Source organism: Mustela nivalis (assembly GCF_964662115.1).
Source record: "Mustela nivalis genome assembly, chromosome: 7".
In the NCBI taxonomy this organism is placed as follows: domain Eukaryota; kingdom Metazoa; phylum Chordata; class Mammalia; order Carnivora; family Mustelidae; genus Mustela; species Mustela nivalis.
The window spans coordinates 134,475,788-134,498,632 of NC_139026.1; the positions used below are offsets into that span (position 1 = coordinate 134,475,788).

Below are 22,845 nucleotides of genomic sequence, written 5' to 3' on the forward strand. Positions count from 1 at the left end.
CAGCAGCAAAAATTAGACCCCAGTTTTCCCATTCACACCAGGTCACATCAGGATACCTCTGAAGGCACCCCGGAGGGTCTCTCTTGCTGGGAGCGGTTGTGACATTGTGAATTCGCCCCACAGCGCGACGCAGCGGGAAAGAAGGGATTTCCGCCGCAACGGCCGCAGCGGCGGCGGTACGGAGAAACCGAACCGGAACAGGTGGGAAGAACGCCAGCCGCCCAGGGAGGTATCCGGAAGCGCCGCGGAGGGGGTAGGGGGACTACATTTCCCACAAGTCCACGGGGGCAGGGCGAGGGGCGGGCGTCGGGGACGATACCGGACGGGCCTTGCCGGGTAATGCCAAGGTAAATGCCGGCAGTGCGGCTCGGAGGGAAGAGTGGCTTACTGTCTGCGCCTGAATATCCGCTAGTAACGCTCCTAACCCACCCCGAAGTGACAAAGAGGCCCTGGCAACTCGGGGGTTTCCGGGCCGCAGGACTCCATCCCTGAAACCCCTGCCTGTCCCCTTGCGGTGGGGCTGGGGGCTCTTCGAGGTGCCTGAGGTCGCGGGGCGTTATAGTAGACAACCTTTTAGGGTTGACAATCCGTAGTGGGTCTTCAGTGCTCTCTCCCCCGAGCCCTGTGGCCTATTAAATCGGGCTGAAGGTGGGCCGTGCCCGGCTCCTCGGGGCAAGATGTTAGTGGTGGTGCTGGGGAAGGTGCCCTCGCTCCCCGCTGCCCCGTCCAGGGGTCGGCAACCTTCCCACACACCTTTGGTTACTCTCAGACGTTCTTGGCTCGAGGCGGCTAAAGCTGCCAAACAATCGCGGCCCGAGCACTGCTGAACACTTGGACCCAGCACCTCAAATGCTTCCATCTACTCTTTAGGACACTGTCAAGATCGCCAGAACTCGAATGGCAGAACATAAGGTTCGCACTGAGCCTATCCTGACCTAAAGCCCTTTCTTAGGTCCCATCACATTCCTCAAACCTAAACCTAAGAGGGCAGTCGCTGTGGACCTCAGGGCCCTGTCGCAGGACCCAACCCCGCGTCCCCTGTCCCCCGTCCGGCTGCACCGACGCGGCGGTCCGGCCTATTCAAAAAGCGAGACCCCCCCCACCCCCCCCCAAAAAAGCGAGATCCCGATCCATCCGCTTCTCTGCCTCGCCTTCCTCTCTGGCCCTACCCAGGCAACCCACAGCCGCGCGCGTCGTTGCCTCGGACGCGGGCGGGTGGGTGGAGTCCGCTGAGCGGCCGCAGTGGCGGCGGCAGCTAGTGGGTCCTTTAGAGGCTCTGGGGCGGGGCCGTGGGGAGCGCGCCTGCTGACCGACGGACCCCGCCGGGATGGGGAGTGTGGCTGCTCCGCTAGGGTCCTGCGGGTGCAAGAGCGGCTCCGAGACCACGGGTGGCCGGAGCCCCTCGGTGTTGTGCTAGAGATGCTCTTCCTCTCGGTGAGTTGTTTTTGTGTGTCGGCGGGCCGGCTTCTCGGCCTAGGTCACGCCCCGGGGAGGAGGAACGAGCTGGGCCACCTCGTTCTGTGTGTCCTGGATAGGGCAGGGCGACGGGGCAATGACCAGCTGCGTGGGCCTCCTCCCTTTGGGCATGTTGATCCGCGGCTGCGCTCCATGTTCCAGTTTCATGCAGGCTCCTGGGAAAGCTGGTGCTGCTGCTGCCTGATTCCTGCCGACAGACCTTGGGACCGGGACTGGGGCCGGCGTTGGCGGCTGGAGATGGCGGACACGAGATCCGTGCACGAAACCAGGTTTCAGGCGGCGGTGAAGGTGATCCAGAGTTTGCCGAAAAATGGTAAGTGCGCCGGGCCCCCACTTCTGCAGAGGCCCGAGGCCCCAGTTTCCGAACCTCGCCTCCTTTAATCTTCTTTCAGCTTGTAGCTTTGCTAAATACAGCCTCCTCGGTTGCTGCGTTTGAAAGGAATGTAATTGGAGGAAAGGTAAAGGGTGTTAATTACCTGCTGATCTTTCAAGCACGAGACAAATATATTACTCCGATTTTGAGCAGTGTTTATTGCTGAAAACAAAAGTCTGTTACTTAATGACTGCGGATTTGGATATGTTAAAACAAAACAAAACAAAACTAGGTTGGGGATGCTTGGTGCCGCATCCTCATAAAGTGTACTATTTGAGCCGTTCAGAAACTTTTGATGTGCTATATTCATTTGTAAAATTATTTTTTAATAAATACATATTTTTGTGACTTTTTTTTATGTGTGCTAATCTCTTGTTCTCGTGCTCTCTTTCTTATTCTTACATTGGGCCTTCCTTGCAGCTTAAGGAAAAAGTCCTTCCAGTTGTTCCTTTGTATTTAATGTGTCATTTCTCAGGCTACCTTTAACCTTTTTATCATTGGCTTTTAGCAATTTGACCGTGATGTGTCCAGGTGTGTGGTTTTCTTCAAATTCATCCTGTTTAGCGTTTACAGAGCTTCTTGTAATTTTATGTGTTTGACCGAAGTTGGGAAGTTTAAAGCCATTATTCAAATATTTTTTTTTTTTCCTGTGGAAAGGCTTGGCAGGGGGAACTTTGATCTTTTACTTCTTATCCTTCTTCATAATATGAATTATTTTCCACAGTAAACTTGTGTTTTTTTAAATGATGCTTTTAAGCATGATTACTGTGCCAGAGCATAAAACTCAGTGAATGCTCACGGAATACACCGTTATTGCAGCATTTAATATGTTTTCTATTTTAATTAATCATGAATTGACTTGGTAATGAATATTCAATACTTGAATAAAAATTTATTAATTGCAGATTCAAAAGGTTTTGAAAACATATACACAAAATAGTATTCCTTTCGTAATCTCAAACATAGAACAAGGGGAGGACATATGAGGGGGTTGTTAAGAGTGAATGAACAGGGGTGCCTGAGTGACTTAGTTGGTTAAGCGTAGGCCTTTGGCTTGGGTCATGACCGCTGCATCCTGGGATCCAGCCCCAGGATGGGGTTCTCATATATTATGTGAGAGCACCTTGAGGACAGATTGTACTTTATCTGGTGTCTTACTCACAGAATATATACAATATGTTATCAGTTTTTGCTGTAATCTATTCTAATGTATATGTCACTCACCTTAACAAATAAACTTTTAAATCCTATTTTGATTTACTGAAGATACAATGAGATGAGGCTCTTGGTGTTTCAAATTTAGTTTGTTTTATTTAAACAGGTAACCATCTTAAAAATATTTTCTCAAAACTTTATTTCAGACCTTAAAAAAATAGGTAACCATTTTAACTGTAATTTCCCCATTTTTTTTTACCTCTTACATAAAGGAGGACCATATTATTGAAATAATATATCTAATAGATACTCCAAAAGGAGCATATATTATATATAGATCTTTGTTACTGTGATTTTGGACTTAATTATTCATTCTTGGCCAAACCTGAAACACCAGCTCTCAGCTTCTCTATGTTGTAATTTTCACAACGTTTATAAACTACTCATTTTTGATTACTACACATTATCTGTTTATTATGAAATCTGTGAAGTTTTAAAAATATCTTTTTACAGTTTTATTTTTATACTGATTATGGTATAAAAGTAATATACAAACACACTGAATATCAAACATTTTAAAACACAAGTAAGCAAAAAAGAAGATAAAAATAATCTCTGTGCTTACTATCTCCAGAGATATCTTCTTCAACATTTTGATGCATTTCCTTCTATTTGCTTTTTAGGTACATACTTATTTTGCAAAAATGAATTATACTGGATATGCTATTTTTAAACTACTGTTTTTTTCTCATTTTATAGTAGGTAGTGAAACTTTTCTCAAGCCATTGTTTATATTTTCATACCATATAATTTTTAAGGGCTGTAGTTATAAACTATCCTGTTGTATATATGTATCATAATTATTTAGGTAGTTATTATAAAACATTTGCATTCCAGTTTTCCGTGTTCTTAAGTATTGCAACTTATAGTACTCATGCATACAATTTGAAAAAAAAATTTTTAAAGATTTTATTTATTTATTTATTTATTTAAGAGAGAGAGAGAGGATGAGCAGGGGGAAGGGGCAGAGAGAGAGGGAGAAGCAGACTCCCCACTGAACAGGTAGTCTGATGGGACTGGATCCCAGGACCTTGTGATCATGACCAGAGCCAAAGGCAGGTGCTCAACTGACTGAGCCACCCAGGAGTCCCAAGAAATCTCTTTTTCTTGGATTAACTCTTTTTCTACCACAGCACACACTGGTTGACTTTAGCAAAACTTCTTTATTCATCAAGAAATTGAAATTTGGCCAAGAGGAAATTTGAATTTCTTTTTTTAATATTTTATTTATTTATTTGAAATAGACAGAGATAGTGAGAGGGAGAACAAGTGGGCAGGAGGGGGAGAAGCAGAATCCTGGCTGAGTAGGGAGCCTGACCCAGGGCTCTATCCCAGAACACTGGGGTCACAGCCCAAGCCGAAGGCTCAGCTGACTGAGCTACCCAGGTGCCCCGAAGAGTTGAATTTCTTAAGATTGAGGTTTTCATAAAACAGAGTGTACATTTAACTTTTTCATTTGTTTCATTCAGTTTGGTTTGTCCAGTCTTTGAATAAAAATACCTCATTAAAAAATACCTTATTAACTTGGGGCACCTGGGTGGCTCAGTGGGTTACAGCCTCTGCCTTCGGCTCAGGTCATGATCTCGGGGTCCTGGGATCGAGCCCCACATCGGGCTCTCTGCTCAGCAGGGAGCCTGCTTCCCTCTCTCTCTCTCTGCCTGCCTCTCCATCTACTTGTGATTTCTCTCTGTCAAATAAATAAATAAAATCTTTAAAAAAAATACCTTATTATATTCTGTATTTTCATATATTGCTTTTTTAAATGACATTTGCCGGTTATTTTAGTTATACCTACAGCATATTTATTCATTTATTCTTTAATTTATTGAGCTATGTTGGGCATTGTTATTAAAGTGTAAAAACCTCAGAGTGTTTTTGTTTTTAAGATTTTATTTGTTTATTTCAGAGAGACCATGAGTGAGAGAGAGCATGAGAGGGGAGAGGGTCAGAGGGAGAAGCAGACTCCCCACTGAGCAGGGAGCCCAGTATGGGATTCCATCCCAGGACTCTGGAATCATGACCTGGGCTGAAGGCAGTCACCCAACCAACTGAGCCATCCAGGCGCCCCTCAGAGTTTTTTTTTTTTAATCAAAGGAGTATAGTTGGGTCGCCTGGGTGACTCAGTCGTTGGGCATCTGCCTTTCGGCTTAGGTCGTGGTCCCGAGTCCTAGGATTGAGCCCTGCATTGGGCTCCCTGCTCAGTGGGGAGCCTGCTTCTCCCTCTCCCACTTCTTCTGCTTATGTTCCCTTTCTCACTGTGTCTTTGTAAAATAAATAAATAAAATCTTTAAAAAAATCAAAGGAGTATAGCAACTAACAGAGCCATAATGTTTGTTTCTATATCACAGAAATAAATGATTATCTGAACTATTAATGAAATATTTAAAAATCACTATTAGTATAGCTAAGCTGATTTGTAACCTTATATTATTGATTGTATTCTCCAGGTGATCTGTGTTTAATATGTTTCCAATAGGTTCATTTCAGCCAACAAATGAAATGATGCTCAAATTCTACAGCTTCTATAAGCAGGCAACTGAAGGACCCTGTAAACTTTCAAGGCCTGGATTCTGGGATCCTATTGGAAGATACAAATGGTAATTTCATATAGAGAACTATGAAAGGAATTTTACTTTAGTGACATAATTATCAAATGACTTAATTATGTGGTTATGTATTATTCTGAGCAGAAGTGTTCTAACATGCTAGATCCAGTTTTTATCCTTCATGTGCTTTTAACACAATTTCATGCAAATAGAAAAGTCTTGGAGGGGTGCCTAGGTGGCTCAGTGGGTTGGGCCGCTGCCTTCGGCTCAGGTCATGATCTCAGGGTCCTGGGATCGAGTCCCGCATTGGGCTCTCTGTTCAGCGGGGAGCTTGCTTCTCTCTCTCTCTCTGCCTGCCTCTCCGTCTACTTGTGATTTCTCTCTGTCAAATAAATAAATAAAATCTTAAAAAAAAAAAAAAAGTCTTGGAGAAGAGAGGAAAACAATAAAACCAAAAAGTATATCAAAGATTAAAAAAAAAATCATTTTCAGTTAGCCATTCCTGATGGAGTTTTTTTCATTTCTTGTTAGAAGAGAAACTCCCAAAGTCAATTAAACAAACAAATTCTCTTGCCTCTCATACCTACTAAGAAAAATAGTGACTTGACTTGCCAAGTGACAGTTTGCTTTGAGCATTTAGATGATAAGTAACTAGGCACATAACTAAGGGACTGCTATGCTAACTTTTTATCTAGGCTGTCCTTCCTGTTACGCTGTACTTGAATAGAAATTTGATTTTTCAAAAAAGATTTTATTTATTTATTTGACAGTCAGAGATCACAACAAGTAGGCAGAGAGGCAGGCAGAGAGAGAGAGAGGGAAGCAGGCTCCCTGCTGAGCAGAGAGTCTGATATGGGACTCGATCCCAGGACCCTGAGATCATGACCTGAGCCGAAGGCAGCGGCCCAACCCACTGAGCCACCCAGGCACCCTGATTACTAGTTTTAAATACTGTTTAATTTGACAGCTTATTTACTTTAATACTTTTAAGATGATATATTTAAAGTGATCCTTTGAGAGCATAATTTTTTTTAATACTTTTATTTATTTATTTGACAGAGATCACAAGTAGGCAGAGAGGCAGGCAGAAAGAGAGGAAGGGAAGCAGGCTCCTTGCTGAGCAGAGAGCCGGATGCGGGGCTTGATCCCAGGACCCTGAGATCATGACCTGAGCCAAAGGCAGAGGCTTTAACCCACTGAGCCACCCAGGTGCCCCAAGAGAGCATAATATTTTTGTGTAGGCTTTTTTTTTTTTTTTTTTTTTTTAAAGATTTTATTTATTTATTTGTCAGAGAGAGAGCGAGCGAGAGCAAGCATAGGCAGACAGAGTGGAAGGCAGAGTCAGAGGGAGAAGCAGGCTCCCCGCGGAGCAAGGAGCCCGATGTGGGACTCGATCCCAGGACGCTGGGATCATGACCTGAGCCGAAGGCAGCTGCTTAACCAACTGAGCCACCCAGGCGTCCCTTGTGTAGGCTTTAAGAAGAGAGACTGTTTTAAATTAATGACCCTATAGCATTTTGACATAATGTTGTATTCTGGGCAATTGGAAAACGTGTCTTTTTGTTACTTGGATATTCTCATTTCTAGGGATGCTTGGAATTCATTGGGTGATATGACCAAAGAGGAAGCCATGATTGCATATGTTGAAGAAATGAAAAAGGTAAGGAAATAATTCACAAAAGAAAATGAAAATATTTCATGGGACACCTGGGTGGCTTAGAGAGTTAAGTGTCTGATTCTTGATCTCCGCTCAGATCTTGATTTCAGGGTTATGAGATTAAAAAAAGAAGGAAAATGAAAATATCCAGAGCAGCTCTAATTTAATTTGTTATCAAGCAAATTAGCAAACAAATAGATTATAATATATTAGAATATAAGATCTGTGTTATTGAATTTATTAGGATTTTATCTGTCTCCTAAATGTTCATCTTAAGGTAACTGTTTTTTATTTGAGATCACATTGTAATGATGTGGTTGTTTGTTTGTTTGTTTGTTTTCATTTTCCCTGTCTTTCTCCATAGTGAACTTCTTCAGAAAGTTGTAGAAATAGGAATTCCTTGAAATATTGAAGTCCCTTTCTCAGGAATCTGGGAAGTACCTTGGCTGTCTTGAGAACATTTCTGCTTTGGAACTTTTTATTTAGGAGAAATAGTTAACAACCCTGGCCATCAGTGTTCTCATCAAGTTTGACCCACAAATTGAGATATTCCTGTCATGGGACTTTTTTTTTTTTTTTTTTTTTTTTTTGGTCATGGGACTTCTTAGTAACAAGCATTTTGCTGTGAATGCAGAGATCTCAGAAGCAGAATAAGATAAGGAAGCTTTTAATTTCTCTGGTAGTTAGTAAGGAGGGCATTCCTTTCACTAGCTCTTTTAAGTCGGTTCAAGGGATTGTTTTGAGGAGCAAATTTCTGAAGAAATCTTGGATTTTAAAGAACTCTTAGTATCTTTTTATATCTTTTATATTTTGGAACTGGATCAGAAATTGTGAAATTTAGGTCCGTTTGGTAATCTTTTTTTTTTTTTTTAAAGATTTATTTATTTATTTATTTGACAGAGATCACAAGTAGGCAGAGAGGCAGGCAGACAGAGGGGGGAGCAGGCTCCCTGCTGAGCAGAGAGTCTGATGTGGGGCTCGATCCCAGGACCCTGGGATCATGACCTGAGCCGAAGGCAGAGGCTTTAACCCAGTGAGCTACCCAGGCGCCCCTCCGTTTGGTAATTTTATATAAATTATCTGTGAACATAAAAATCTGTGAAAAGGAATAGTTCTTTTGCCAGATTGTTTCACAGTGTTCATTTCTAGAAGTAATTTCTGTTTGGTCAGTTGAGATTCATTTATTTTGTTTTATTTTGGTATCTCCTATACTGTTCAAAGTTGTGCCCTTTGTTAAATTTTCGCAGTTTTTATTTAGTGGGCCTAGTTTATCTATGACATAAGTCAGAATTTAGTCCTTTTGGCTTTTAACTATATCAGTAGCACAACAAGAAAGGAGCCTTTCAAAAGCAGAGAAAATCTAAAGCCTTTTTAGTTTGGTAACTATTCCTTTTCTTTCTTTTAAATATCATTCTAATTTTTAAGACACACTTCCATCATGTAAAGTTGAATTGACCCATTAGGTGAAATTTACCCATTTTCCCTATTGATTAATTAATGATGTAGCCACAGTTTAAAGTGGGAGGGAGATGGATTTAAACTAACTTGCTGCCTTTTAGCTGTATTAAGATACTTCTACTGTACCTGTAGATTCTATAACTACCTCTCTGAAAGACTAAACTATTTCCAATCAGACTTTTAAAATTTCATTTTTCATCTTGTGAATATAATAAAATTTATAGGAACCTTTTAGAGATAAATCTAAGACTGTTAGGATTGAAAATTTGATTAGTTTTTGAAAATAGTTTTAGAGATTTGCCTTCTGGATATCAGCAGATAAAATTATATGCTTTTAAGTGATGATGTGGCAGCAGGTGGGAGGTGCCTGACTGGCTCAGTTGGTAGAGTTCTATACTCAGGTTGGTAGAGTATATCTCAGGGTTGTGAGTTTGAGCCCCAAGTTGGATATTACTTAAAAATATATCTATATATTAAATAATGGTGTTTGGTAGTATATTGTCCCAAAGATTTGATTACTGAATTTGGGAGATTTTTTAAAAAAGATTTTATTTACTTATTTGAGAGAGAGAGGCAGAGGGAGAGGGAGAAGCAGTCTCCTCGCTGAGCAGGGTGCCTGATGCTGGGCTAGATCCTGGGATCCTGACATCATGACCTGAGCTGAAGGCCGGCAGATATTTAATCAGTTGAGCCACCCAGGCTCCCTGAGACTTTTTCTAATTACAGTAGTTCACTAACTGAACCATTTGTTAAATTATATTTATAAATATAGTTCATTGTGCTATTGCCCTTTAGAATTACTCTTTTAGTATAAATCTCATTCTGTGCTTTTGCATTCAAATGTTTAAGGAATTACCAATTTATTAAATCTTACAATAGATAATGTTCTCTGGAAAATTGCTTTTTGTAATTTATAAACTATCCAGTAAAATATCACTGAAATTTTATATAAATTATCTGTGAACATAAACAAAAAGGACTCAAAATCAATCTGAGGGATTTGTAGGGGTGAGGGGTGGGAGGTTGGGGGAACCAGATGGTGGGTATTAGAGAGGGCACATATTGCATGGAGCACTGCATGAGGTGTAAAAACAAGGAATACTGTTATGCTGAAAATAAAAATTAAAAAAAAAAACAGAAAAATTGAAAAAAACTTAAAAAAACTTAAATACTTTTAAAGAAAAAAAAATTCTAAAAATTCTTTTAGAATAATTTTTTAAAATATTTTATTTATTTATTTGACAGACTGAGATCACAAGTAGGCAGAGGCAGGCAGAGAGAGAGGAGGAAGCAGGCTCCCCGCTGAGCAGAGAGCCCGATGCGGGGCTCAATCCCAGACTATGGGATCATGACCTGAGCCAAAGGCATAATTCTTTAAATAAAGTTAATTTTGATTCAAAACCAAAACATAATATAAAATTCTATTTTCTGTACAAATTTTACAGGCTAACTCTTTTTTTGTTTTAAAGATTTTATTTTTAAGAATCTCTACACCCAGTGTGGGGCTCGAACTTAAAACCCCAAGATTAAGCGTCGCATGTTCTACTGACTGAGCCAGCCAGCTGCCCCCAAGTTATATAGGCTTTCTAAATGAGGATGCCTGGAGAATTAACCAGAACTTGAATAATATGCATTATGTCTGTTAGATTTAAGGAGAGGTCAGTGTACTCAACTCCGGCTACACATTGGAATCACTAGGGGAAACTTGTTAAAAAAAAAAACAAAAACAACCTAGTATAACGCCAGACTAATTATTTCAGGATTTCTAAGAGGATGGGATAATGACTGTAGTAGAGGGAGGATTAGAACAGACTCTCATAAAGGATGGAACCTTTAAGTTACCATGGCTGAGGGTCTGGTCCATAGCTCTATAAGTCCAGAACATTGGCTTTCTCTTTTTAAGGCTTGACTGATGATAATCGTCTTCTGGAAATGTAGAGAAAAGCCAGAATGCTAATTTTTTTTTCCTCAGAACGCTAATTCCTTAGCTTACAGTGGGTGTTCTACTCTTCTAGTGCACAGCAGGCTCAGAATTAAGATGTAGGACACCCCTCAAAATGTCAGAGGCACTTGGGAAACTGTAAGATTGTCTATAGAACAGCATAGGACACTGAGATTTGGGTGACATTAATAGATGTGTTCGGGATGCCTGGGTGGCTTATCAGTAAGGCATCTGCCTTTGGCTCAGGTCATGATCTCAGGGTCCTGGAATCGAGTCCCACATTGGGCTTCTTGCTCAGCCAGGAGCGTGCTTCTCCCTCTGCCTGCTGCTCCCCCTGCTTGTGTCCTCTCTCTCTGACAAATAAATAAAATCTTAAAAAAAAAGATGTGTTCATCTGACCAAAACAAAACAAAACAAAACCAAGGAATTTAATCTTTGCTTTATAATACTGTGTATCTGTACCTTTGACAGGATATTTTCATCAGACAGAATTGATATTTCTTACCAAGGAAATGTGCTGGAGAAACCTAGAAAAATTATTGTACTTTGGATGCTGCTTTGAGAGTCCTTGTAGCTCACCAGTCTTCATTTGGAAAGGTTACAGTCCAGTTGATTTGATTTAGTTCACTTACATTGTAAATAAAATCTTTGGGGTTAAGGAGTAGTTACCTAGACTGAGATTTAACTGGCTCTGCTGGTCTTTCTGTGTCTCTGTCTCTGCTGATGATCTCGTGTGTGTGTGTGCACACGCACGCACGCCCAACCACCCGCATACCATTTCTTTGATTTCAGCATTGGAGTGAAGGAGAGAATTTTGCAGAAGGTCATTCTTCTTGGGTTTTGTATTTTTAAAGTTTCTTCTTCAGAGAGTAATCTCTTAAATTCTGGGTGTATCTTGCTGTGACCGTTATGTGTCCCAACTGTATTGACTACTGAAATTCTAGCTTATTGAAAGAAAAATTACTCTGCTTAGATTTGCTTAGAAATGCACACACTACATTTATTTATTTAGCTAGTTAGTTCTGCTCTTTGGAATCCATAATTCAGTCCATTATCTATGGGATATGAGAAACCAAAACATTTGAATAGCCCTACTTAAGGACAAATTAGAGCGACTTTTTGGGAGTGACTTGACATTGAGAGATAACTAAAAGAGATCTGGTTTGAAAGAGGAATCAAAGGAGGTTTTAGTTGGGGTCAGTCAAGATGGAATGTATGGTTGGCTAACTAGATTCTGTTAAGTCTTTACATACGTATACTATCTCAGTACAGGATAGGGTAAAGGGTGCTGACCTGTGTTTGAATTATATCTCTGCCATCTAGTAACTGTGACTTTGGTCACGTCAAAGTAAACATCACCAAAAATAAATAAATAAATAGAAAAACAACTAAAGAAATAAATAAACATTGCCTAATAGTTTCAATTTTTGTGTCAAATCTAATTCTTAGAATTATTGTTGTAATCCATACATATTACAGATCATGTTTATATAATAAGCTATAAAAATGCCCTCCCTAATGGCTCCAGCCTTGCAATAACAAGTACTTCCTTCTAAAAAAGGCATTTTATGGTTAAAACAATTTTTTGCCCTGCTATCCATTGAGAGGAGCAGTAATTAGATAATTTACAATGAGCTCTAAAATTGTAATCACTAACACCAGTTATTTTTAGCATAGTTCATTCTGTATGATCTCTCAACACACCCCCGCCTTGTTTATTAAATTCCTTGTATGTACTAGACACTGGAAATACAGAAGTGGTCAAAACAGATGAAGCCTTGTTCCACTGAGCTTACATAGTGTTGCAAAAGATAGGCTGTAAGCAAACAATAAAGCAGGGAGAGTGACTAAGTCTGAGGTTCTTAATTTTAAAGATGTAAGTGGCCACTTTAAACTGTGTAGAAGCTGAAAAATATGCAAAAATGATAGAGGATTTTGATTGCTTAAAGTAATAAATGTGTTCACCTTAGTGATAGAAGTAATATATGTAAATGAAAAAAATCCAAACATCAAAAAAGTATAAAATGAAAAGTGAATCTTCTCTATTTCCTCCATTTTAATTGTTTAAGTGATAATTATTTTTAGTTTTATTTTGCAGATTGAGGAAACACATTTATTTATTTATTTATTTATTATTTATTTATTTTTGAGGAAACACATTTATGTATTTATATCTATATCTTCTCATTTAAAAAGAGAAAAAAACCAGTAATGGCATCATACTGTTACTGTTTGCTAACTACTTTTTTGCCTGTAAAAAAAAAATTCAGATGTTTTCCCTATCAGCACATACAAAGCTAACCTTAAATATCTGCAGAGTATGTTCTGTATGGAAATATTTCCTTTTATCTCTTACCAGTTGGTTGCTACTTATATAGTATGCCTTTTCAGTTAATTTACCTTGCTCTTTAAATTTGGTGATTCTAAATTGGCCCATAGGTGTGAAGGTGTCTGAAAGTGATGACTACCTTAAAGTATAGACAGAATAATATTACTCTAACCCCAGAATTTTCTATTGTATTTAACATTAGTGCCCTCAGTTTTTAATGTACAATTTATAGGTTATTGGGTAAAATTTCAAAAGGAGCTTATGTGAAACAGACTTCAAAATTAAGACACTTAAAAAAAAAAAGATTTTATTTATTTATTTGACAGAGAGAGGGGGAACACAGCAGGGGAGTGGGAGAGGGAGAAACAGGCTTCTTGCCAAGCAGGGAGCCCGATGAGGGACCCGATCCCAGGACTCTGGGATCATGACTTGAGCCAGCCAGGCGCCCCAAGGCACTTTTAAATCTTTAATATACATTACTTTTCTAGGAGAATATACACTTTAAGTATGTAATTAATACAGATACTTTGGAGAATCTATAAATGAATATCAAAATCTCAAAAATATTATTAAATAAATTGTAAATATTATATTATGTGGTACTAGTGTAGATCCGATTAGTAGTTTATGATTTCACAGGATTTATTTCTTTTGATTACAGATTCTTGAAACTATGCCGATGACTGAGAAAGTTGAAGAGTTACTACATGTCATAGGCCCATTTTATGAAATCGTAGAAGACAAAAAGAGTGGCAAAACTTCTGACTTAACCTCAGGTTGGACTGTCTTACCTTGTTTTTAATCCAGCAACTGATCTATCGTGTATGCATTAATATTTGTATGTCTAATTTTTTTTTTTACTTTCACATGCCAGTCCGACTGGAGAAAATCTCTAAATACTTAGAAGGTAGGAAAAATGACATCCACTTAAACATTTTGTTTAAAATTTACATGCCAAAAGGGTTTTGCCCAAATATAAACCTCAAGAGTTTTTATTCCAAGCAAATACATTGCATAAAGTTCAAAAATATTATAAATGCTGAAGTTTTAACCCTTAAGTTATTAAAATATGACAGGTGGCTCACTGAGTATATACAAAATTATAACAGAATTCATGATTTTATTTTGATAGATCAGACTTTCTGGTTCACTTTCTGAATTACATTAACAGCGCCATGGCTGAAATGATTTTTAATAAGGATATGTTTATAGTATGGTTTAACTATATAGTGTAGCAACCTAAAACAAGAAATCAGTGAATTCACTTAGCTTGGTCTTTTTTTTTTTTTTTTTTTTGGATTTTGATTTTGTGTTCTCAGAAAAGAATTGAAAGGTTTATTTTTTACATACGAGCAGGAGTTGAATAATAGGCAAATTTCCTGTCTTTAACTATAAACATTTGCTCTTTAATTTTTTTTTTTTAAGAAAGCAGAGTGAAATGAGCCTGTAAGAATTACTTCAAATGAAAATTATATATGTTTTATTTTCTTGGCATCCCTATTTACAAAGTATCTTTTACTAATTGATAGAAATTAGAGGTTTCAGAACTGTTACCTTCCCTGAGGTCTGCAGTTTGTGTCTGCGATAGAAGGCCCACTGAGCATAACATTCATATAACCACACCCCTATCACTGATCTGCTTGTAGGAACCAAATTTTAACAAATAATTTTCCATATGAGTCATGCTAGTCAATGCAGAAAAAATATCATGTCCTCTACGTGAAGCATGTTTCCAGGATTCAGAGGGGAATAAATCTGGACCTGTTTGTAGTCGTATTTAAGCTGGCTGGAGGCAAATATTTAAACAACTAATTATAAAGACAAGGAAGAGTGAATAACGACAATAAAGGCTCAGGTTCATAATCCCTAAGCTATAATTTAAAAGTTCAAAAAGCTTGGGCGCCTGGGTGGCTCAGTGGGTTAAGCCGCTGCCTTTGGCTCAGGTCATGGTCTCAGGGTCCTGGGATCGAGTCCCGCATCGGGCTCTCTGCTCAGCAGGGAGCCTGCTTCCCTCTCTCTCTCTCTCTGCCTGCCTCTCCGACTACTTGTGATTTCTCTCTGTCAAATAAATAAAATCTTTAAAAAAAAAAATAAATAAAAGTTCAAAAAGCTTGATGAACCAGATACTGTTTTGGCAGCTCACTTGAGAGCAAAACCTTTACTTTAAGCAACCAAAATCCTCTATCACTTTTTGCCCGTTTTTCAGCTTATACACAGTTTTAATGTGGCCTCTTGTGTCTTTAAAATCTAAGAACTGAATATGAACTAATTTAGCAGTAGACCCTGACCTGAAATGACATGAGACTATTTTAAATAAATCTTTATTCTTTTAGAGTGACTATGCATACATTTTGCTGTAAAAACTTTATTATTGTTTTTTAGTGGGAGCTGCCTTAAACTCTGTTGAAAGTGTTACATAATGTGTAGTACATTTAGTATATGACATTTGCAATATTAGAAAACTGGATTTTAAATCATATCTGGATTCAAGGGTAAGGGATGTGGACGTGTACCATAATTTATTTAACCTATAACATTCTAATGGACATTTAGATTGTTTCCTCCTTTTTTTGTATTAAGTTTTTAATTTTAATTTCAGTACAGTTAACATACAGTGTTATATTTGTTTCCTCTTCTATCTTCAAAAAATGCTGCTGATGGTAACCCTGTACAAATGTCATCTAATATATAGGAAGGTATATCTGTAAGAAATAATATTAGAAATCTAATAGCCAAGGTCAAAATATATGGGTGTTTCATAGTTTGCAGTCTTGACTTTTCTTTTAACTAAGAATGGTATTAAAAGTAGCCACTTAGGGGGGCGCCTGGGTGGCTCAGTGGGTTGGGCTGCTGCCTTTGGCTCAGGTCGTGATCTCAGGGTCCTGGGATCGAGTCCCGCATCGGGCTCTCTGCTCAGCAGGGAGCCTGCTTCCTCCTCTCTCTCTCTGCCTGCCTCTCTGCCTACTTGTAATCTCTCTCTGTCAAATAAATAAATAAATAAATAAAATCTTTTTAAAAAAGTAGCCACTTAGGCCCAGTAGAACAGATGTTATCTGTGTCATATGTACTTCTTCATAGTATACATAGATAGTAAGTTTTGAAATCCAAAAGTATGAACTCTCCAACTTTTTCCTTTTTCAAGATTGTTTTGACCATCCTGGATCCTTTGCATTTCTCTATGAATTTTAGAATCAGCTTGTCAATGTTTTGCAAAAAAGGTCACCAACATTCCAATAGAGATTGCAGTGAATTGTGGTGCATTTTGAGTAGTATTGTCATCACAACAATATTGTCTTCCAGTCCATTTATTTTGTTCTTTAATTTCTTCCAACAGTGTTTTGTCATTTACACGGTGAAATACGTATACCTTCTTTTGTCAAGTATACTGCTGAGCATTTTATTCATTCATTCTATTATAGATTATTTTCTAATTTCATGTTTGGATTATTCATTGTTAGGTTGTAGAAATATAGTTGATTTTTGTTGATGGATGTTGTATTCTGCAGTCTCATCAAACCTTTTGTTCTAGTAGTTTTTGTTTTTATTTTTTGTAGATTTCCTAGGATTTCATGTATACAAGAGCATGTCATTTGCAAACAGACTTTTTTACTTTTTCCTTTTCAATCTGCATGTCTTTTATTTATTTTTCTTGTTTAATTGCTGTGGCAAGAATGTCAAGTATCATATTAAATAGAGATGGCAAAAGCAAACATTTTTGTCTTAATATAGGGATAAAAAAATGTTCAGTCATTCAAGATTAATTTTGATGCTCATTGTGAATTTTTGTAGATACCCTTTATCAGATTGAGGAAATTCTCTTGCATTTTTAATTTTTTCAGCATTATTATCATGAAAGTATTTTATTTTTGTCAGATGCTTTATCTGCATCTATTATGATAATCATGTGGCTTTTGCCCTTTATTCTGTTAGTTTGGTATACATCATTAACTGATTTTTGGATGTTGAGTCGGGTTTGCTAGTAATTCTGTGTGCTTTCTACACCTCTCACAGAACTGCTGTGATGATGCTTTTGCTGTGGTCAAGTACTTTGCTACAACCATCCATTTGATGGGGGTTTAGGAGATTCCCTGTTGCTTAGTTTTGTTGTAGATGTCCGTGAGTGGTAGGCCTTTTTGTTTCTCGTTTTTTTTGTTTGTTTTGGTTAGGTTTTTTTCCCCTTGTTTTTTGTTTTGTTAGTCTTGCTTTTTCTGGTTGTCAGGGGAAAAAACAAGGAGGTTCATAAGCCATGATGCTGCATGGTTCTCGAAGAGAGAGTAGAACACAATGGCAATGGTGGAGTTGAGTTCTTACTCTTTGTTCCTGTTTAAGATGTATGGAGATGTTGAAATTTGATGTTCTTTGGGATGCAGGGAACCATCCAAAATGCATTTGAGTAAGTAAGAATGAGCCCAAAAGTTTATGGAGGGAGACCACTGTTCTTGACCAGTAGCCATGTAGAAGTCCTTTATTATCTTAAAGAGTGATGGAAATGGAATTCCCTGTATCTCAAAATGAGGTCCAACAGTATTGGCATCATGGGAAGCTTTACAGAAATGCAGAATCTTACATCACTTCAGACTTACAGATTCAGAATCTGCATTTTAACTGGATCTCCCATGCATGTTAATGTTTGAGAAGTTTTGATGTATTTACTCTCAACATATGACTGGCCAGTAGGACAATGTATGTGCCTTTTTAAGTGATTGATTGTATTAACTGATGCTTTCAAAGAAAGATAAATATAAAGCCTTAGAGGTAATAAAAGGATAAAAATTTTTTAATGTAGCTCAATTATAATATTGGTGAGATTATTGTATTTACATTTTCAATATGTCAGCAACTGTCTCTTCATTTACTATGTATAAAGAAGATCGCTCATCTCTAACTTTACTATTTTGATTGATAATTATCTTAAAAATAACATTATGTTCTGTCTTGTTTAGAAAGAATTTAAGATAGCCTTTTTGTAAACTGATTTTTTTTGTTGTAAACTGATACTTGAATAAGATTATTTATGTAATATATGTATACTTCTAGTCAAAGAAAAGAATACTGGTAATTATATGTCAAAATTTTAAGTCTTCAAAATTATTGTAGTAGTTATTTGTAAATGACAGTATTATTTGTAAATTACAGCTTTCTACTATGTTAGAGCACTAGCGATTAAGTCATCATTTCGTATTTTAGATCTTGGTAATGTTCTGACTTCTACTCCAAATGCCAAAACTGTTAATGGTAAAGCTGAAAGCAGTGATAGTGGAGCTGAATCTGAGGAAGAAGAGGCCCAAGAAGAAGTGAAAGGAGCAGAACAAAGTGATAATGGTAATCTTTGGATGATGAGCTAATAATTTAACAATATGGAGTGGTTTGGGCTGATCTGGTGTTGTATGAGAATAGTGTGTATGGTGGGATGTGGGCTGTTGATCTTATAACCAAGTTCTTTGGGGGCCAAAAGTACAGGGACAGTCAGCCTCATGTGTAGACAGATTAGATGGACTTGAACACTAACAATAATAGACTACTTCTCTAAAGGTGCTGCCTGAAATGCTGTGTTTTATGGAGGGCCTGGCTGACTCAGTCAGTAGAGCATGTGACTGCTGATCGCAGAGCCCTGAGTTCAAGCCCCATGTCGAGCATAGAGTTTACTTAAACAAACAAAAAGAAATGTATCTGGGGGCGCCTGGGTGGCTCAGTGGGTTGAGCCGCTGCCTTCGGCTCAGGTCATGATCTCAGGGTCCTGGGATCGAGTCCCGCATCGGGCTCTCTGCTCAGCGGGGAGCCTGCTTCCTCCTCTCTCTGCCTGCTCTCTGCCTACTTGTGATTTCTCTCTGTCAAATAAATAAATAAAATCTTTTAAAAAAAAAAAAAGAAATGTATCTGGGATGCCTGGGTGGCTCAGTGGGTTAAGCCTCTGACTTTGGCTCTGGCCATGATCCCAGGGTCCTGGGATCGAACCCCACATCGGGCTCTCTGCTCAGTGGGGAGCCTGCTTCCCCCTCTCTCTCTGCCTACTTGTGATCTCTCTCTCTCTCTGCCAAATAAATAAATAAAATCTTAAAAAAAAAAGAAATGTATTCATTTTAGATATTTTTCCAAATATGACTATCTATACATTACCAAGGAGAGGAGACAGGTTAAACTCTCAAGACCTTATCAAGAATAGAATGGACTCTGGGGTACCTGGGTGGCTCAGTGGGTTAAGCCTCTCCCTTCGGCTCAGGTCATGATCTCAGGGTGCTGGGATCAAGCCCCGCATCAGGCTCTCTGCTCAGCAGAGAGCCTGCTTCCTCCTCTCTCTCTGCTTGCCTCTCTGCCTACTTGTGATCTCTCTCTCTCTGTCAAATAAATAAATAAAATATTAAAAAAAAAAAGAATAGAATGGACTCCAGAGAATTGGATACAGGAAGAAGTTTTGATGAAGAGGGAACATTGGAGTCATGGCGTACTGCACTGGGGGGCCTTGTTAGTAAGAGTACCAGTAATTCTTGAGAAGACTATTTGAGAAAGGGGAGGCAGGAAGGCACTAAAACAAACGGCACAACTTAGTTTTGCCTTTACTTTCTAGTAAGATGTGACAAATAATACCTTCTTTGAAGGATATTTTTATTGACTGCTTTGTACTGCTGCATCTTGTAGGGCAATTTGCCTATACTTGAGAGAGTGTAAAGATCTTGAGAGGTTGTTCTAGGGAAGCGTCACTGGCTCAGTTGGTAGAGCATGTGACTCTTGATCTTGGGCTTGTGAGTTCTAGACCCATGTTGGGTGTGGAGCCTACTTAAAATAAAATAAAATAGCTTCTAGAAGACTGACAGGGAACTGAAGCAGTTTTGAGTGTGCTCTCAGCATACAATAAACTCCTTTTCACAATAAACTCCTTTTCATAGAGTATGCCATCTCTCTGATCCAAGTCGGAAACTGATCAAAGGGATTATGCTGGGTTGGAGAAATGATTACTTGCCATTAGGACATATATACAGAAGTTGACCTGCTATGAATTTTATGAATCTCCCTACTTTCTTATAGTAGATAAGAAAATGATGAGGAAATCTGCAGACCATAAGAATTTGGAAATGACTGTTACTAATGGCTATGACGAAGACAGCTCTGCTCGGGATACACAGAATGACATTGCTGCCGGTTCTTCCTTGAGTGGCGGAAGTGCTGAAGAAATAAAGGCTGTAGATGAAAACTTGGAGCAAACTGGAAAAACTGCTGTCTGCATTCACCAAGGTATTGTCCCATAATAGTTATGTGTCCAGCCTCTTTCCTGTGAATGGCATATTGTTTTCATGGTATTAGGATGTTTAGGCGTAGTTTTGAATTTAAAAACCTCTTATTCAGGGGGGAGCTGAGTGGTTCATTCATTTGAGTGTTTGACTCTTGATTTTGGCTTGGGTCTTGATTTCAGGGTCATGAGCCCACATCGGGCTCTTTACTGGACATGGAGCATATTGAAGAAAGAAAGAAGGAAGGGGGGGAGAGAGAGAGAGAAGGAGGGAAAGAGAGAGGAAGGGAGGAAGGGAGAAAGGAAAGAAAAAATTCCTATAAAAAAACTCTTTTTGGGGGCACCTGGGTGGCTCAGTGGGTTCAAGCCTCTGCTTTCGGCTTAGGTCATGATCCCAGGGTGCTGCTCAGCAGAGAGCCTGCTTCCTCCTCTCTCTCTGCCTGCCTCTCTGCCTACTTGTGATTTCTGTCTGTCAAATAAATAAATAAAGTCTTTAAAAAAAAAAAAAACACCTCTTTTTCAATAGTGTCTTAGGGATTATTAATATTATAAGGGTGAATAGCTTTGAAAGGTAATGAATTAGGGGCAACTTTTATATTTATTGAGACATTTGTTATTGTGTTTTCATATGGCATTTTAAAATAAAAATTTGAAATTATTTTACTTTTATTCCTGATGTTTCTTTTAACCTAAACATATGATGCCTTTGCTCTCCATTCAGCAAGATAAGTCATAGTCTTTTCATATCTTAGGACTCTAGAAGTGAGCCTATAGTATGTATTTGATGAATTATGAACATTGCTGCAATTCAGTTAAGAAAGCGGAAATATACTCATCGACTATAACAACTGAACCTGAATAGTTGCATACCAGTTTAGGCCTCCTAGCTGGTAGTCAGTTTTCTCTTACAAGGTTATTAAGTTTAGTATGATTCAATATGGACAGTAATTGCATGATAAACTACTTTATAATCTTTTCAAATAAAAATTATCAATTAAATTTAAAGTTTTGTCAAGTTAAAAGAAAAAATATGGCTTAATAAATCAAATTTGTCTCTAGTATGAAAATAAGATAGAGCTGATAAATTTTGAGAATGGAATAAATGCATTTTTCTTCAATTAGAGAATAATAATTCCACCTGGACATTTGTTCATTTTTAGAAATAAATGATGATCATGTTGAAGATGTTTCAGGAATTCAGCATTTGACAAGTGATTCAGACAGTGAAGTTTACTGTGATTCCATGGAACAATTTGGACAAGAAGAGGTAAAAATGACATCTTTTAATTGGTAAATTATCAAAGTGATATATAAGAATTCAGTGCATAACTTCTATTATTTATTTTTTAATTCTAATTTTAATTTTTATTAAAATTTTTTTTTTGAGAGAGAGAGGACACATGTGCTAGGTAAGGGGAAGGGGCAGGCAGAGAGGGGAAACAGAGAACCTCAAGCCGACTCCACGCCCAATGCAAGCCCGACGCGGGGCTCAGTCTCACCATCTTTAGATTATGACCTGAGCCAAAACCACGAGTTGGACCAATAACTGACTGAGGCACCCAGGCACCCTGTATAACTTCTTTTAATAGCACAGGTACATGCTCTTCGTCACTTTGAAAATAACCCATAAAATATTTAAGCATTTCTATTTAAATTATTTTTGTGACTTTAAAAATACATAATATTCCTGAATATTCAAAAATATTTAAATATTATAATCTGTAACATATTTGTATTTTAAATATTCTGAGGGAGGTGGGATCGGGGAGGCAGAGGGTAAACTCTTAAAACTAGTTCCTATGTTTGAAACATTGATTGACAGTCAAGAAAAGTGCATAGGTTTCAAATAAATCTGTCCTTCACCCTGACTTTTTTTTTTTTTAAGATTTTATTTATTTATTTGACAGACAGAGATCACAAGTAGGCAGAGAGGCAGGCAGAGAGAGGGGAAGGGAAGCAGGCTCCCCACTGAGCAGGGAGCCCGATGTGGGGCTCGATGCCGGGACCCTGAGATCATGACATGAGCCGAAGGCAGAGGCTTTAACCCACTGAGCCATTCAGTGGCCCCTGACTTTTTTTTTTAAAGTGTAATTAACATACAATACTATATTAGTTTTAGTGTACAACATGTTGATTCGGTGATTCTATACATTACTTCCTTGGTGCTCACCATGGTAAGTGTAGTTACCATACAACTCTATCACAATATTACTGACTCTATTTCTTAGGCTATACTTTCCACCTCTGAGACTTATTTATTTTATAGCTGGAAGTTTGTACCTGTTCATCCCCTTTATCTATTTCACCTATCCCCGCCACACCTACCTCCCCTTTAGCAACCACCAATTTGTTTTCTGTATTTAAGAGTTGTTTGGCTTTTGTTTGTTTTGGTTTTTTTTTTTTAGATTCCATACATAATTGAAATCATGCGATATTTATCTTTCTCTGTCTGACTTATTTCACTTAGTCTGATACCCTTTAGGTCCATCCATTTTGTTGAGAATGGCCAGATTTCATTCTTCTTTTATGGCCAATAGATGTTCCATTGTATGTATGTGTATATATATACACACCATATTTTCTTTATCCATTCATCTTATTGGACATTTGGACTGCTTCTGTAT

General features: G+C 38.4%; 1 protein-coding gene across 24 annotated transcripts in view; it reads left to right on the forward strand.

Moving 5' to 3' along the window:
• Positions 1-273: 273 nt before the first annotated feature.
• Positions 274-22,845, forward strand: part of ACBD5 (acyl-CoA binding domain containing 5) — a gene marked incomplete at its 3' end in the record, with an annotated part of 91,912 nt that continues 69,340 nt past the window's right edge. For 2 of the 24 annotated variants that reach the window (XM_082740917.1, XM_082740898.1), the window contains exons 1-9: positions 1,179-1,434; positions 1,618-1,789; positions 5,541-5,661; positions 7,198-7,270; positions 13,658-13,772; positions 13,871-13,903; positions 18,184-18,318; positions 20,020-20,226; positions 21,382-21,488. In XM_082740917.1, coding sequence (XP_082597043.1) covers positions 1,420-1,434; positions 1,618-1,789; positions 5,541-5,661; positions 7,198-7,270; positions 13,658-13,772; positions 13,871-13,903; positions 18,184-18,318; positions 20,020-20,226; positions 21,382-21,488 — 978 coding nt within the window. In that variant the 5' untranslated portion in view covers positions 1,179-1,419. Of the gene's footprint in view, positions 348-774; positions 1,435-1,493; positions 1,790-5,540; positions 5,662-7,197; positions 7,271-13,657; positions 13,773-13,870; positions 13,904-18,183; positions 18,319-20,019; positions 20,227-21,381; positions 21,489-22,845 lie in introns of those variants that run through there. The other 22 variants (XM_082740918.1, XM_082740907.1, XM_082740920.1 and 19 more) reach the window with 22 other exon arrangements.